General features: G+C 40.9%; 1 protein-coding gene across 1 annotated transcript in view; it reads right to left on the bottom strand.

The window, feature by feature from the left end:
* Positions 1-13,374, bottom strand: part of ERBB4 (erb-b2 receptor tyrosine kinase 4) — a 422,209-nt gene that overhangs the window by 188,304 nt on the left and 220,531 nt on the right. The window contains exons 6-7 of the mRNA XM_062001955.1: positions 8,400-8,465; positions 102-220 (exon numbers count right to left, since the gene is read on the bottom strand). Of these exons, the coding sequence (XP_061857939.1) occupies positions 102-220; positions 8,400-8,465 (185 nt within the window). The remainder of the gene's footprint in view (positions 1-101; positions 221-8,399; positions 8,466-13,374) is intronic.

Here is a 13,374-nt window from a genome sequence, read left to right as displayed (position 1 = left end):
ATACATTAAAGAGGACAAAATTGTGAATTTCACGGATTAAAGCATTAAGAATTTTCAGTGTGTCTGTCAGGAGCAAGAAAAATGAAGAGTCTCACACATACAAAGCAATCAGTGTCCTTAGGTCCGGAACAGCCTCCAGCGCATTCCCGGTGGCAGCAGTCGCTGACGTAGGGCCCATAGCACCGTCCATCACACTGCTCTGCACACACTGTCTTCGTTACTAAGAGGAGGCAGGAAAAATCACCATGTCAGAATCAGAACTAAGGGGAGAGATCTTCAGTTGCACATGGAGGAAAGCAACAAATTTAATAGCATCCTGAAAAAACTCTCAAGCCTCAAGGCAATTCATACAGAATCACAGAATTGCAGATTCAACAGTATTGGCCACTCTTATCCTCCAGAATACCTTCACAATAGCCTCATTACAAGCACATATGTTGCTCGAGGACTGCAGAGGAAGAATTTTTAAAGTATTTGCTCTTAACCTTGGAAATTTAGGTGAAATATTATTGTTACTAATTTCTGTAAAGAGCTGATGGAAAAATATGAAAACAACAGAAGAGCTGACCAGTTCTGTGTGAGTTTTCCCTCATGAAAAACAGCAACACTGAGTAAACAAGTGAAATTCAGTGAGGCCAGCAATCTCAGAGGTGTTCTTGATGTCCACCAATTTGACAAACAGGCAATGAGATAACAGAACAGAATACAGACAGCAGATGGGAAAACATTTAGAAACACCACTTACCTTTTCTAAATAACTAAATCTAGTCTTCCTTTACAAGGAAAAAAACTGCACTACTGTACCTCAGGGCTTAGTCTTGTGCAAAAAGTGGTCAAGAAGTGAAGCATCTTTCTCCCCTCAGCTGGCTATAGTCGCTTGCTTTTACAGGAAAAATAATTAATATTATCCACAGGACTATACCAACCACTGTCTACAGAATGCCAGAAACCTAGGCTGTCAGTTGTCTTTTGATAAATGCAAGGATGTTATACTGCTGTAGTTAGCCTTTAACATTTATTTGCTAAAAGCATTTAATTACTTCTCTATGGAAAACACTTTTCAAGAAACCATAGAATGCAAAATTCCATCCAACTTTCTGCTACTATCTAATGTATCTATATCTCTTTTATAAGTACTTTCCAATTCGAGTTCCCTTTGCTATTTCAGGTAATGTCAAAGCTTCTCAAAATATACAATATTTATTAAGACATAAAAATGTAAACACCACATGAGATGTCATCATTTATAATCTACAGCATAAAGTGATATCCTTTTAAAGTAATTCCACCTTGCTGATACCAGAGGCAAACCCCCAAACACAAGACACTTTTGTTCCTTATGTTCCTATATTTTGTTCTAATTTAAGAAACAAGGGAAATTTCTGTAAAAGCACTTGCTGTCAACACTGCTAGAGAAACAGAATTTGTTTATTTAAGTAGTAGTGTTGATAAACATTAGGACAGAAATATAAAACAGTGGCATATGTTAAGCAAAACACACATGTCGCAGAATGCCATCACCATTAGCTGTCAGGGACAGTCTCACATCTCATGAAAACAGATGCAGTCAGTGACTGCACATTTTCTGCCAGATCAGAAGTTGGTCCATAGTACCTTCATTTGCACTGGACTAGGCACTATCTGTTTTGACCTTAAAGGGAGTCAAAGCCAAGATTTAACCTGACTTGACAGAGAACACTTTTCCAGAGGCTCTCCTGTATCACCAGTAGAGAGGACATTAATTTCTTTCAATTCCACAGCCCAAATCCTCTGTGTTTACCTGTGCCACTCCTCAAACAAGGAGTTGGCCTCTGAGCCAAACAGCCTGCCTCCCTTTTACACAGCAACCATTCATGACCATGATTACCTCATCGTTTAAAATGATCTCTCCTCTGCCACCACCTTCTGCCCCGCCAGCTAGCATTAGAGCTGCCAGAGGAAGGCTGAGCCCAAGGCCATGCACTGACCCCCCTCCTCACCCTGGCAAAGTAGGGGACACTGGCTGCACCTCCCCATCTAGAAGACAGAAGGTAATCTAGAAGATTCTGCAGGCAGAGGGCACAATATCTGTGTTCCCCTCACCATCACCACCCGATCTAGCACTGCCTAAAAGATTACAGCAATCAGTGGCATATCTCCTTTTTTTTTTTCCTTTCTTTTGTAATTGCTCTAGAAGTAGAGAGCCAAGGAGACTTATTTCAGGTGAATACAATTAATGCTGTGACAGCAGGAAAAGAGGGCATGATAGCATGTCATGGTTGCTCACCAGCAGATGCTGTTAAAAAGCATTCCTCGCTGTTGCTCCATAGCAATAAATTGTTTTGCTTAAACCTGAGAAGTTTTGGTGTAAAGCATTTCTGTGTAGACAATTAGTACAAGTAATCTAATTGGCTCAGTTAGAATTTATTTACCTCAGTGGAAGCTGCTGTTGCAAACGGGTCACAATGTCCACCATGACTATATAACAATTGCTTCCCCAGGGGGGAGGTTTCCTGCAGAAATTTAAAAGGGCAGAGGGCAAGGCCCAGCAGCATGTCTCATACCATTGACTGCAAGAGGTAATGGGAATCCTCCACTGCTGCCTGCCCAAAAACACACCTGAGAAGGTGAATCCCTTGCCTGGAGGGGAAGAGACCTGCCTCTCCTGTGCCTGGTGTCTGTGACCACAAACCCACTGACCTGGCATATTCAGAAATGACTCAGTCTTCTTGTCACCTCAGGAGTTACTACTTTTAGCAAGCCAAAGTCTGTATTTGCAGGATTACACACTTCTTTCAAGCTGAGCTGCAGATAACAGTGCTCCCCTAGGCTGTGTAGCTTGAACAGCAGTGGGAAACGAGCTCCAACAGCAGCAATGGATTTAAGCAATTTACCGACATCTTTTCAGCAGTTTTCACACTATTAGTCCAGGACAAAATCATCCCAATTATTCACTTTTCTCAAGACTTGGGCAATGTCTACAGTTAAAGATAGTGTAATTTTCTATTTAAATTATCTGTCTTTTTAAGAGGCTACAACAATTTATTCCAGAGGATCACCTGCACCAAGACTGACCGGGAGAGATATGGCCCCCTTTCCAGCACAATACAGTATCTTCAAAAAACATACTCTGACAACAATTAGGCACCAGCTTCTACCATGCTGTTCAAGTTAGGGTGCATTTTAAGTTTTCCTGAAAACTAGGAAGATACAAAGTGGTTTCCAAAATTTACAGTTACAGCAAAAGTTCATCATTGTTTTTCCCTAATTGTTTATTTTACTGGAAAAACAAACAGTACCAACAGAAATGCCAACATTTTGTTCTAGGGCCACAACACACCCTATCTTTTGTTTCACTACAAGCTGTATTTGCATTATAACTGCTATTGAGGGTCCAGCTCTGAGCAGGACCTGTCAGATATCTTCAGTGGCACCATACACCAAGACAGAAAAGAGCTTAGTGGGCTCTGAATATTTTTAAGGGCTCATATTCAAGACACTTTGCAATGAAGGGCTTTCCCTAAAGCAAAACAAACACAAAGCAATAAAATATGTATTGTTTGAAGTCTCAAAATAATCTGATCATTCAGATTCCAAGAAACATAATTCACAGTTCAGCTTCCTGCCAACTTTGTCATGGGGCCACTCTACACAAAATGCACATAGCTGCACTAGTTTAAAAAGATAGCAAATTTTTTTTCCCCCAAAATATTCTAGAAATGCAATTAATTGATTTTATAGCTGGGACTTGAGACCTATCTGAAAAGGTGAAATACAATGGTAAATATTACTCAAGACATTATCTATTCAGACTGATGAATGTCGGTGAGTGGCTCCTAGAAGGGGACATGTGGCTTGAGATGGTGCCAGGAGTGGGGACAGAGGGTAGGGGACTGGGCAGTGGCTGTGAACAGGCAGCATCAACCAAGAGCAACTGCTGCAAGCTGAGAGAGTGGAGTAATACCAAACTCCTCCTGTTGCTGCCTAGTATGGAGACTGTTTGTAGGTGAGCCAGTGGACAGCATGATCAGGAGCCTCCTGCAGCCCAGACACACGTGTGAGATCCAGGAGTTCTGGGCTATGACCTCAGAAGCATTTTAGGTGGCAGATATTCATTTCTTCACCCAACAGTGGATGAAGAAAGAAAAAGCCTTCACTAATTACTGCTAAGGCCCCAGGTTTCAAACCTGACTTTTTGAAGGTCAGCACAACTACCTACTCTGACACCTACTGACTCCTTGTGGGATCCCAAGAAATCCAAGGCTTTGGCTGCACAGAACCGTCACAGTCAGGGTTGGGACAGCAAAGAACAGTGGCAAACACCAAGGTCTTGAGAAAATGTGCTCTGCATTGGGATGGGTTTATGGGGGAATGCAGAAAGCTGACAATCCTTCTGTATTGTTATTTCACTGTGACATAGCAATAAGCTGTGTTGGGGATGGGGTGGCATGAGTACTTCATTAATCAGTCTCTCATTGTTTTTCTTAATCTTTAATTATGTCAAGGCACTATAGGTCTATGAAGGAGAAGAAGAAAGGAAAGTAACTGAAATCAATGAAGAAGTCTTATGAACATGCAAAGTTATTAGAAAAATAACAAAATTTTAATTAAAGATGCTGTCTCCAAGCAAAAATGCTGGGTTGCCTCAATTGATTTTAAGCTGCTGGTTCAGCTCTTTCTTTCTCCCCACCAGGCTCCCATTCACCTTTTGCTGCTCTAATTGGGTACTTACTGCATTGGCACATTCATTTTCTCAGCAATATCAGCTGCACAAAGACTATATAAATACAGTTGTGCTCTGGCTAAACTCCTGTACACATATACAATCACACAGACTATTACATTTACTGAATACTTATGTTTTGGGTTTGATTGAAGGGCTAGTTGCCTTTTCTACATCGTCGTAGTTGGGCCTGTCAGAGTACAAGAGTGTCTGGATGATGGTCTTAGTCATCCAGTTAGATTTAGGCAGTTCTGTGAGGAACAGGGAGTTGGACTGAGTGGTCATTATGGGCCCTTTCCGACTCTATATTCTATGAGGACTAGGATTCTATATTTTCATTTCTCTCTCTTCTTTCAGCAACATTCCTCTAAGACAAAATGTCTTCTCAATTTCTTTTCATATGAAAAGTAAAAAAACCCTGCAAACTCTTAATCATAGATCTTCAGATTCAATTAGTAACTTCCAACAGCATTTGTTCTTGTTTGTTTTTTAAGTGGTTTACATTCTATTTAGAGAGCATCCAATACTCTTTGAAAAATAGACTCTAAGGAGTATTTCAGCATTAGCCTTTCCTGACACTGAAACAAAGAACACTATCTAGCTTTTAACTGTTCAATATTAATATTTACTAATATTTTAATTATAAAACTAAAATGCATTTTTGACTGCATAAAACAAGACTCTGAGATGACATCTTCTTTACTTCCTAACAGAGCTGCTTATTTTAAATTTCCTATTAATTGTCTTTTTAAATATGTAAATTTTCTTGTCACATTTAGAGACATTACGACAGTTAAATGCAGGTAGTGTTTCAGGTAGAGTTAAAAATACAGAGAGACATTGCTGGAAGGCAACATAAGCAGATAGGCAGATGATATTTGTGCAGAAAACAAAAGGATTTTAATTTTTTTTCCATATGCAATTTGAAATGAAAGATGTGGATTAAGATCTTTCATTTTTTATCCTTTCCCGGGAAAATAATTTAAATCTTATCTTAGGAGGGGGGCTCATTAGAATTTCTGGTTCAATGACTCTATAAAAAGACGAAATTATTAAAATGCAGACATACCTCTGAGTTATTTCTAGGAACAAAATAATTTGACACTGGGATGCAGTACTGATGAAGTGTTTTCCTACATGTGTTTGAAAGACACATATACCCAAGGTGACTAGGTTAAGGTATACACTACATCTGTGATATCATTAATCATATCTCTGGCTTGCATCTAAGAACATCTATTATGAGCTTGAAAGCCAGACATGTTTTTTTAAAGTCAGAAATGAAGGCAGCAAAGCACAGCAACACTCATGTTTTTATGTTTCGAGTTCCTACTCATATTCTTATTCTTCATTTCAATCAGTTTGCAGAAAGATGTATTTTGAGAAAGTGCAATGAAGAAATGCCCGTTATTGGTCCAATACTCAGCCTTTTCCTTGAAGCCCACTGTTCACTGCAGGTGCAGGGAGATCAGGGAGGCAAGGAGGAAGCATATGACCTAAAATTAACTCCTGTCCCTGACAATCAGAGGCTGCAGAGCATGCTTGAAGGTAAAAGGCCGTAGAGTAGCTATTTTAATTAGAAATGTGTGATCTGTGTATCTCCCTGGAACTCAGATAGCATATGTCTTTCCATAGTTTATTTTAAATCCATGGTTGTATCCCAGCCTGTCCCCTTTGGATTTGAGAGGGCAGTCACTGTGAAGAGATAGATAGCTGTTACTTCTGGAGCAAACTACCATGCAGCAAAGCTAAGCTTCTGACTTCACAACGCTGCAGATAAGTTTTTTCTTTCTCTGGTATTACTACATTAATCCACCAAATCAATTCACTTATCTGACAGCAGCGCTTTGTAGAGGTTGAGACCATGGGAGTTGATCCTGCCACATGGACTTCTGCAGCCACACAGAATCCAGTTGGACATTCTGACTTTACATAAGGCTGGAATCTGTGCTTGCTGGAGCCGAGGCTTGTGCCAGGATAATATCATCTTTATAACTGACACGGTTTTGCACCATTCTTGACTAAACCAACCTGAATAATACTCAAGTTTAGGTGAATTACCCAGGTTCTTACAGAGTTACTAGTTTTACTAGACAAACGGGAGTCTCACTAGCACAGAGAAAGAATCAGCATTCATTAATTCTAACCATGATATAAAATAATTTGGTCAGCTAGGGTTTAAGTCCCTTTCTGTTATCTACTTCAGCACATAACCTTGATGTAAGGAGGCTTTCTGCGCACTGACTTCTCTGGGGCTTTCATAAAGACTGCCAGCAAAGGAAGGAGACACAGTAGCTTGATTCAGATAAAGAAGAATCTGCTTAGATTCATTATGCAGTTATCCCTACAACCTGTCCTAAAGCATTTTTAATCGCACCTGCTGATAAAACTCAATATGAAACAGCAATCTAAGAAAATGCTCATTTTAGTGGAGCTGTAACTGTCATCAGCTTTGCCAGCAGCATCAGCTGATGCTCCCGAGCCTGCTTCTGCAAGCACACAGCTCCAGCCCCTGTGCCCCTGACTTTGCCACAGACAGGAGGTCAGCTTGAATTTCCTGTTTGTAAAATGTTCATGTCAGGCTGTCTGCCATTTCTCATTTCCTCTTATCTCTTGCTCCAAGGAGTCCAAAAAAAAAAAAAAAAAGGCATAGTTGCACTGTTCCTTATATTTCCAAAAAAAAAAGTGGATGATATTGGGCTATCATCAGCTGAGAGAGTTAGTTGGTGTGCTCACTTGACAGTGGTTAATTTGTCACAATCCCTTTCTCCTATCTACAACTCAGCCAAGGAAACAAGCACAGGCTAGAGCAGTGCTCTCCAGGGGAGATATCAGCAACCATTTCATTTCCTAGGAAGAGTGACTCCAGTAAATGCAACCAATTTCCACTCTCCTAAATTTCAAAAGATAGAAAACGTAAACGATAGCACTATTTTCGCAAGGGTGGGGAGGGGGAGGGTGGAGAAGAAAAAACTTGTAGGAAAAGACAGTTCTCAATTTTCTCCTCTTTTATATTTGCTAATATTATGACTGCACTTCTAGCTCTTTAGTGCCTATCTGAAGGAGATGAAAGCACACAAGGAAGAAACTCTCAGTGTAGTTCTTTTAAATTCATTTTAATGCTCTGTAAGTTCAAGAGGACAGACAGACATTGTGAATAACACTTCACTTACTACTTCTTTTGCAAAATCCCTCTGATTCTCTCTTTCAGTACAACTCAAATACATTCTGAAGTTATTATAACGAGAACAATTCTGCAAAATAACTAATATTCTCAGACTCTCGCTGAAATTAACAGTATTTTGGTATGAAGAACTTTGCAGTGTCAGGCCGTCATTAAAGATCCCCAGATCTGCCTTTTGGTTCTATTCCTGCAGTATCCATTCTAGTATATTTCAAAACAACCATCAACATTCTCAGGAGCCATGATCCATGTTGCATCCAAGAAGTGAAAATTCAAGTTAGCTTAGGCATTTTTAGAAAGCACATGGGAGTAAAGGAAAACATAAATTCACATGGGTGGGAAAAAAAGCAGATCCTCTGCTGGTAAAAACACAGGGAAAGAGAATTCAAATATTTTAGAATCTTACTAAATCCAGAATTTACAGTATCCCTTTGCAATTTAAGAAAAAGGAAAAGTAGCATCCCTGTTACATCATTGTTCAGTTGTTTGTTTCTCAGAGTCTTGCAAACTTACAGGTCTGGCAGTGATTCTCTGTGGGTCCCCAGCACCGGCCTGTGCAGGATTTGTGGCATCGACCACCTGGCAGGATGGATAGAAAGAGAGAGTGATTAGAGATGTGGATTCCTTTCATTTCTTCAACACCCAGCAGCTGCTGAAGAGGAGGGTCCATCTTGTCTTTGGAAGGTTTTTATGCTTCACCAAGGTTGAAACTGCCTGTAAAAATGGCCCATATAAATAGACAGGATTGTGTCAAACATATATGAAATCTGGCTCCTCATCTACATGCCTTATACTCTAAATAACTCTCTAGTATGTATAATGACTTCTCTTTCTCTCCCTCACTCCCTCCCTCTCATGTTCAATTTCATCTGAACAATGGGGTGATACATTCAATGCCTGTCCCCAAAACCTTGCACAGTCTTCATGCCCAATATCATGGTAAAGGAAATGTGTCCTGTGCAACCACTTAGCCCCAGTCAGAGCTAAGCTCACAGGACTTTTCTTTTTCTGGCTATCGGTTCTCAAGTTGCTTGTGGTTTTGTTTTTCAAGGAACTTCATGTTCCTTCAGAAGATAAAGGTGATGCTCTACCTCATCCTTCCCCATGCTGACAGGTTTAGTCCTTCAAGAAAAGGCACTGTAGGTGCTTTTTTTGTAAAATGAAGATGGAGCAGGAAGACTTTATAACAACTACCATTGCTAACTATCTAATAACTAGTGAATGAAACCCAGTTGGACTGAAGAGAGTAGATTTCAAATCCTCAATTTCATAGCTTAAATGCTGATCACTCTGTAAGGAAACTAAAAGCAAGTAGGATTGGTACATTCTCTTGTAGGTGCATCTTATGTTACTACACTCTGACAGTCCCACACCAGCCCTGACTAGGAGTGAACCGAGATCACATTCTGATGCTCCCACCCAGACCTGGCCAGAGCTCAGCCACACTCCTGCTTTTAGTGCTTCTCCCTCCTGAATGCTGAATGCTCACAGAGCACATGTGGAAGACTGCCTTATTGCACCCCAAGCCTTAGCTACTGAAACCCAGGTGTGGCATTACCTAAGGTGTAGACAGCCAAGCCCTTTACACACAGCCAGACCTGAAGGGATGAACTGAGAAACTCATCACAAGCAATGTTGAAGACTATGCGCAGTCCTTGACACTGCTCTTCAGACCACAGGAGCCTAACTTCATCTTTGATTAGACTTTTGTTCATCACTGAGTACTACTGAGATTCTATTAAGTGAATTTCCCCTTTGAACTTGAGCCAGAAGCTTACTTTTCAGTCCTGCATTATAAGCAGCTGTGTTAACACTGCTTCATTACACTAAATCTAATACTTCCCACACGACCTGGTAAGAGGTAGAGTAGGAGAAAGTGCAAAATGTCTCTCAGATAAGGCTGAATGACCCCAAAAGAAAACAGTGCTTCTCTGCTAACAGTGTGCTTACACCTACAAGATGTTACACAGGTGAGCAAATCCACAGGGACAGTTGTGTAAAGTTGGATTTTCTGTCACTACTCCTCAAAGCTGATGTTCTTCCCTCAGCACTCACACAGCACTCGTGGCACTATTGATGATGTTGTATGATAATTACCACACTGTATGCCAACTACCTTGTTAAAACTACCAGCTTCTTGCTGCATCCATGTCCATTTAAAGCAATTATACATGGGAAGCGTTGTTGCTGACATCACTGGAACATATTTTGCTGTCACATTCTGCCATCTGTTTATTTAGATCACAAATGTACTGTAACTACATAACGCAAACTCGTTCTGGCTGTCAGGGAGGGGACTCCATCTGGCAGGAATAATGCAACTTTAGTCAGTAATAATGATTGTTGTGATTATTAAGAGACTGCTGGAAATCTGTGCAGAAAGCAAATACATCCATATCGATTTATAAGAATGAGAGTTGAAAAAGAAGGTGAGCCAAACAGGAAACTAAAGGAAGAATTTTAGGTTATCTTAGGTGGCTTGATAAGATACAATCTGTTTGCTGATATTGGTGCTCATGCAACTGAGTAGAAACAATCCCCAGGATGTGAGTTTTATTAACCGTCTATCCCTGACCAACAGAAAAAGTGCAAAGGATAATGGGCATGGCCCTGGGTGCACGTTCAAATAATCTTTCTACCACTTGCTTTGCTTGGTCCTCATCTGAACCAGAGCGTCCCTGTTGAGGCAACTCGGGAGGAACCACAACCCACAGGTAACAAAGCCTCCTCTTGTAAGACTATTTTATTCCAGATTCATCCTTACAGTCTAGCTTAAGGGGTCTGAAGCTTAGGGAGAAAGCAGCTAGTTAGATGGAGCATAAAGCATTGCACAGATCACTTGTAACCACATATTCCTGAGGCAGAGTAAGGCAGCAGTTAGTCTGTTTCCTCCTCTTTCTGTCCGTGGATTCTATCCCCTTCCAAAACATCCTGTATGCATTAGGCATTCCACCACAATATGTGCAGTGAGAGGATACAGAAGAAACTTGAGGCACCCCTGCCAGTGGTTTCTGATTAGAGAGTTCAATCACATTTCTGCAAAAGCTATACTTAAAATCTCATTCTTGAAACTCATAGGTGCTGAGCAGATTCTTGGTACAGGACTAAAAAATATATTCAGCCACTTCTGTTCCTCCTGGAAATAAAAGCAATCCAGCAGCTTCAAAACTAATAAAACTAACTACATAAAAAAATATGTAACTTTCATACCTGCTTCCTGTTACATGACTTTGTTTGGCAGTGTCAGATGGTCATTTGCATGTAAATTGATATATTTAACAATAAAGCAAGAAAAAGCTGTCAAGTTTCCTTTTTTCTCACTGGGAACTCCAATGAACTGTTTCATTGTTTTCACTATTTTCAGATGCACAGACACAAGAAGAAGCTGAGCTTGTAGGCGCTATACCTCTGAACTACATTGTTACACATCTTTTTGAAGGTCAAATATACTGAGAATTAAAAACACAACCCAAACTCCCTCCAAATGGTGTGTCTATATTTGTTTGGTTGTTTAGAAAGAAAAATTTCTTTGCTCCCCGATTCTGCCCTCACCATAACTCCATATTTCACCTCCTTTTCCCCACTGTAATAAGGATAGATTGCTATCTATTAAAGATCAGCTCTGTAAATCTAACACAGAAATAGTCCCATGGAAGTCACCATAAGGAGTCAGGAGCATAAGGAGCATTCATGTGAAGAACAGGTCTTATTGTTAGATTTGTATGTCAGGCTCAAATGATAATAAATCTACTGGCCCTAAGACTAATGTCCTTGTAACAACTCATCATACATGTGCATTTTACAATCAAACAGTGATTCAAGAATTACCAGGAATTTGGGGGGAAAAAAAATCTGTAGGGCTCTGCTTTGTAAACACTAACTTGCCCATTCACCTAATTCTTCTGCATTAATGAAGGCACATAAGAAAAGACTATCTTTTTTTTCTTTCCTGAGTGAGATAAGGAAGGGGAAAATGCGGAACAGTCTTCTGGCCCATTATAGATGCAATGCTAGAAGACCTTTCTGCCACTGAATAGTAGCATCGTCTTGCATACGTGAGGACATGTTATTCACTATATTGCAGAAAAGGAGGGAAGGAGGTAAAAGGAAGATTACTTTTTAAAGGGTTTGCTATGAAATCCAGATTTAGAAAGGATAGAGTCCCTGTGGAATGTGAGATTTAACTATGCTTTGGCAAATTCCATGCAGAAAACCAATGGCTCATCTCCTGATCTTATCTTCATTTGGCCAATAAAGACAAAGAATCGAGTTGGAGGCCTGTGGCCAGTGGGGTTCTACAGGGATGGGTTCTGAGGCCAGTCTCGTTCAACATCTTGATCAACGACCTGGATGAGGGGACGGAGTGTACCCTCAGCAAGTTGGCTGATGACACCAAACTGGGAGGACTGGCTGATTCCCCAGAAGGCTGTGCTGCCATTCAGCGGGATCTCGATTGGCTTGAGAGTTGGGCAGAGAGGAATCTCATGAGGTTCAACAGGGACAAGTGCAGAGTCTGTACAGCCTGGGGATTGACCCGCTGGAGAACAGCTCTGCAGAGAGAGACCTGGGAGTCCTGGTTGACAACAAACTAACCATGAGCCAGCAATGTGCTCTTGTGGCCAAGAAGGCCAATGGCATCCTGGGATGCATCAAGAAGAGTGTGTCCAGTAGGTCGAGGGAGACTCCGCTCCCCCTCTCCTCTGCCCTGGTGAGGCCTCATGTGGAGTCTTGTGTCCAGTTCTGGGCTCCCCAGCTCAAGAGGGACAGGAAACTTCTAAAGAGAGTGAAGCAGGGGGCTATAAAGATGATCAGGGTACTGGAGCATCTTCTTATGAGGAAAGGCTGCAGGAACTGGAGAAGAGGAGACTGAGGGGGGATCTCATTAACACAAGTATTTAAAAGGTGTATGTCAGGAGGATGGGAGGTGGAGCTGCTTTGGCATGAGGGTTGGACTACATGATCTCTAGAGGTCCCTTCCAACCCATACTATTCTGTATGATTCCATGAGAATACTGCTGGCAACAGATTACTATGGACTCTAGTGCAGAGTGTCATTAGTGCAACATCCTGAGTAGAGTTTTATTTGCAGGAAATGCTTTTGCCGTCCCTGCTGCGAAAATTCAGCAGCTGAAAACATTTGCTCACCAGCTTGGGAAAGACCAAGGTTACTTCATCCTTATGCCTTCCTGAGAATTGAGAAGGCTTTTCATTTGGCTCCAGACTGACTTTATTATTTCAAGAAAAGTAAAACCCCAAAGGATTAAGTTAACGACAAGACAAGAAAAATGAAGTCGTCCTCTTAGCTCTTAGCTCAATGTAGCACACAGAAGAAACACTGCTTCTTCCCTATCAGCTATGCCAGCTGCCTCAAGCAGACTTTTTTCAGTAGGAGAGGGAAAGCAGAAGTAAGAGAAGAAAAGATCTCACTTTACACAAAGCTTGCATTTGCAGTAGGTTTCTATCAGGTTAATCAATCATTAATAAAGGT

The sequence above is a fragment of the Colius striatus genome, chromosome 9 (genome assembly GCF_028858725.1).
Source record: "Colius striatus isolate bColStr4 chromosome 9, bColStr4.1.hap1, whole genome shotgun sequence".
In the NCBI taxonomy this organism is placed as follows: Eukaryota; Metazoa; Chordata; class Aves; order Coliiformes; family Coliidae; genus Colius; species Colius striatus.
This window is presented reverse-complemented; position numbering and strand designations above follow the sequence as displayed.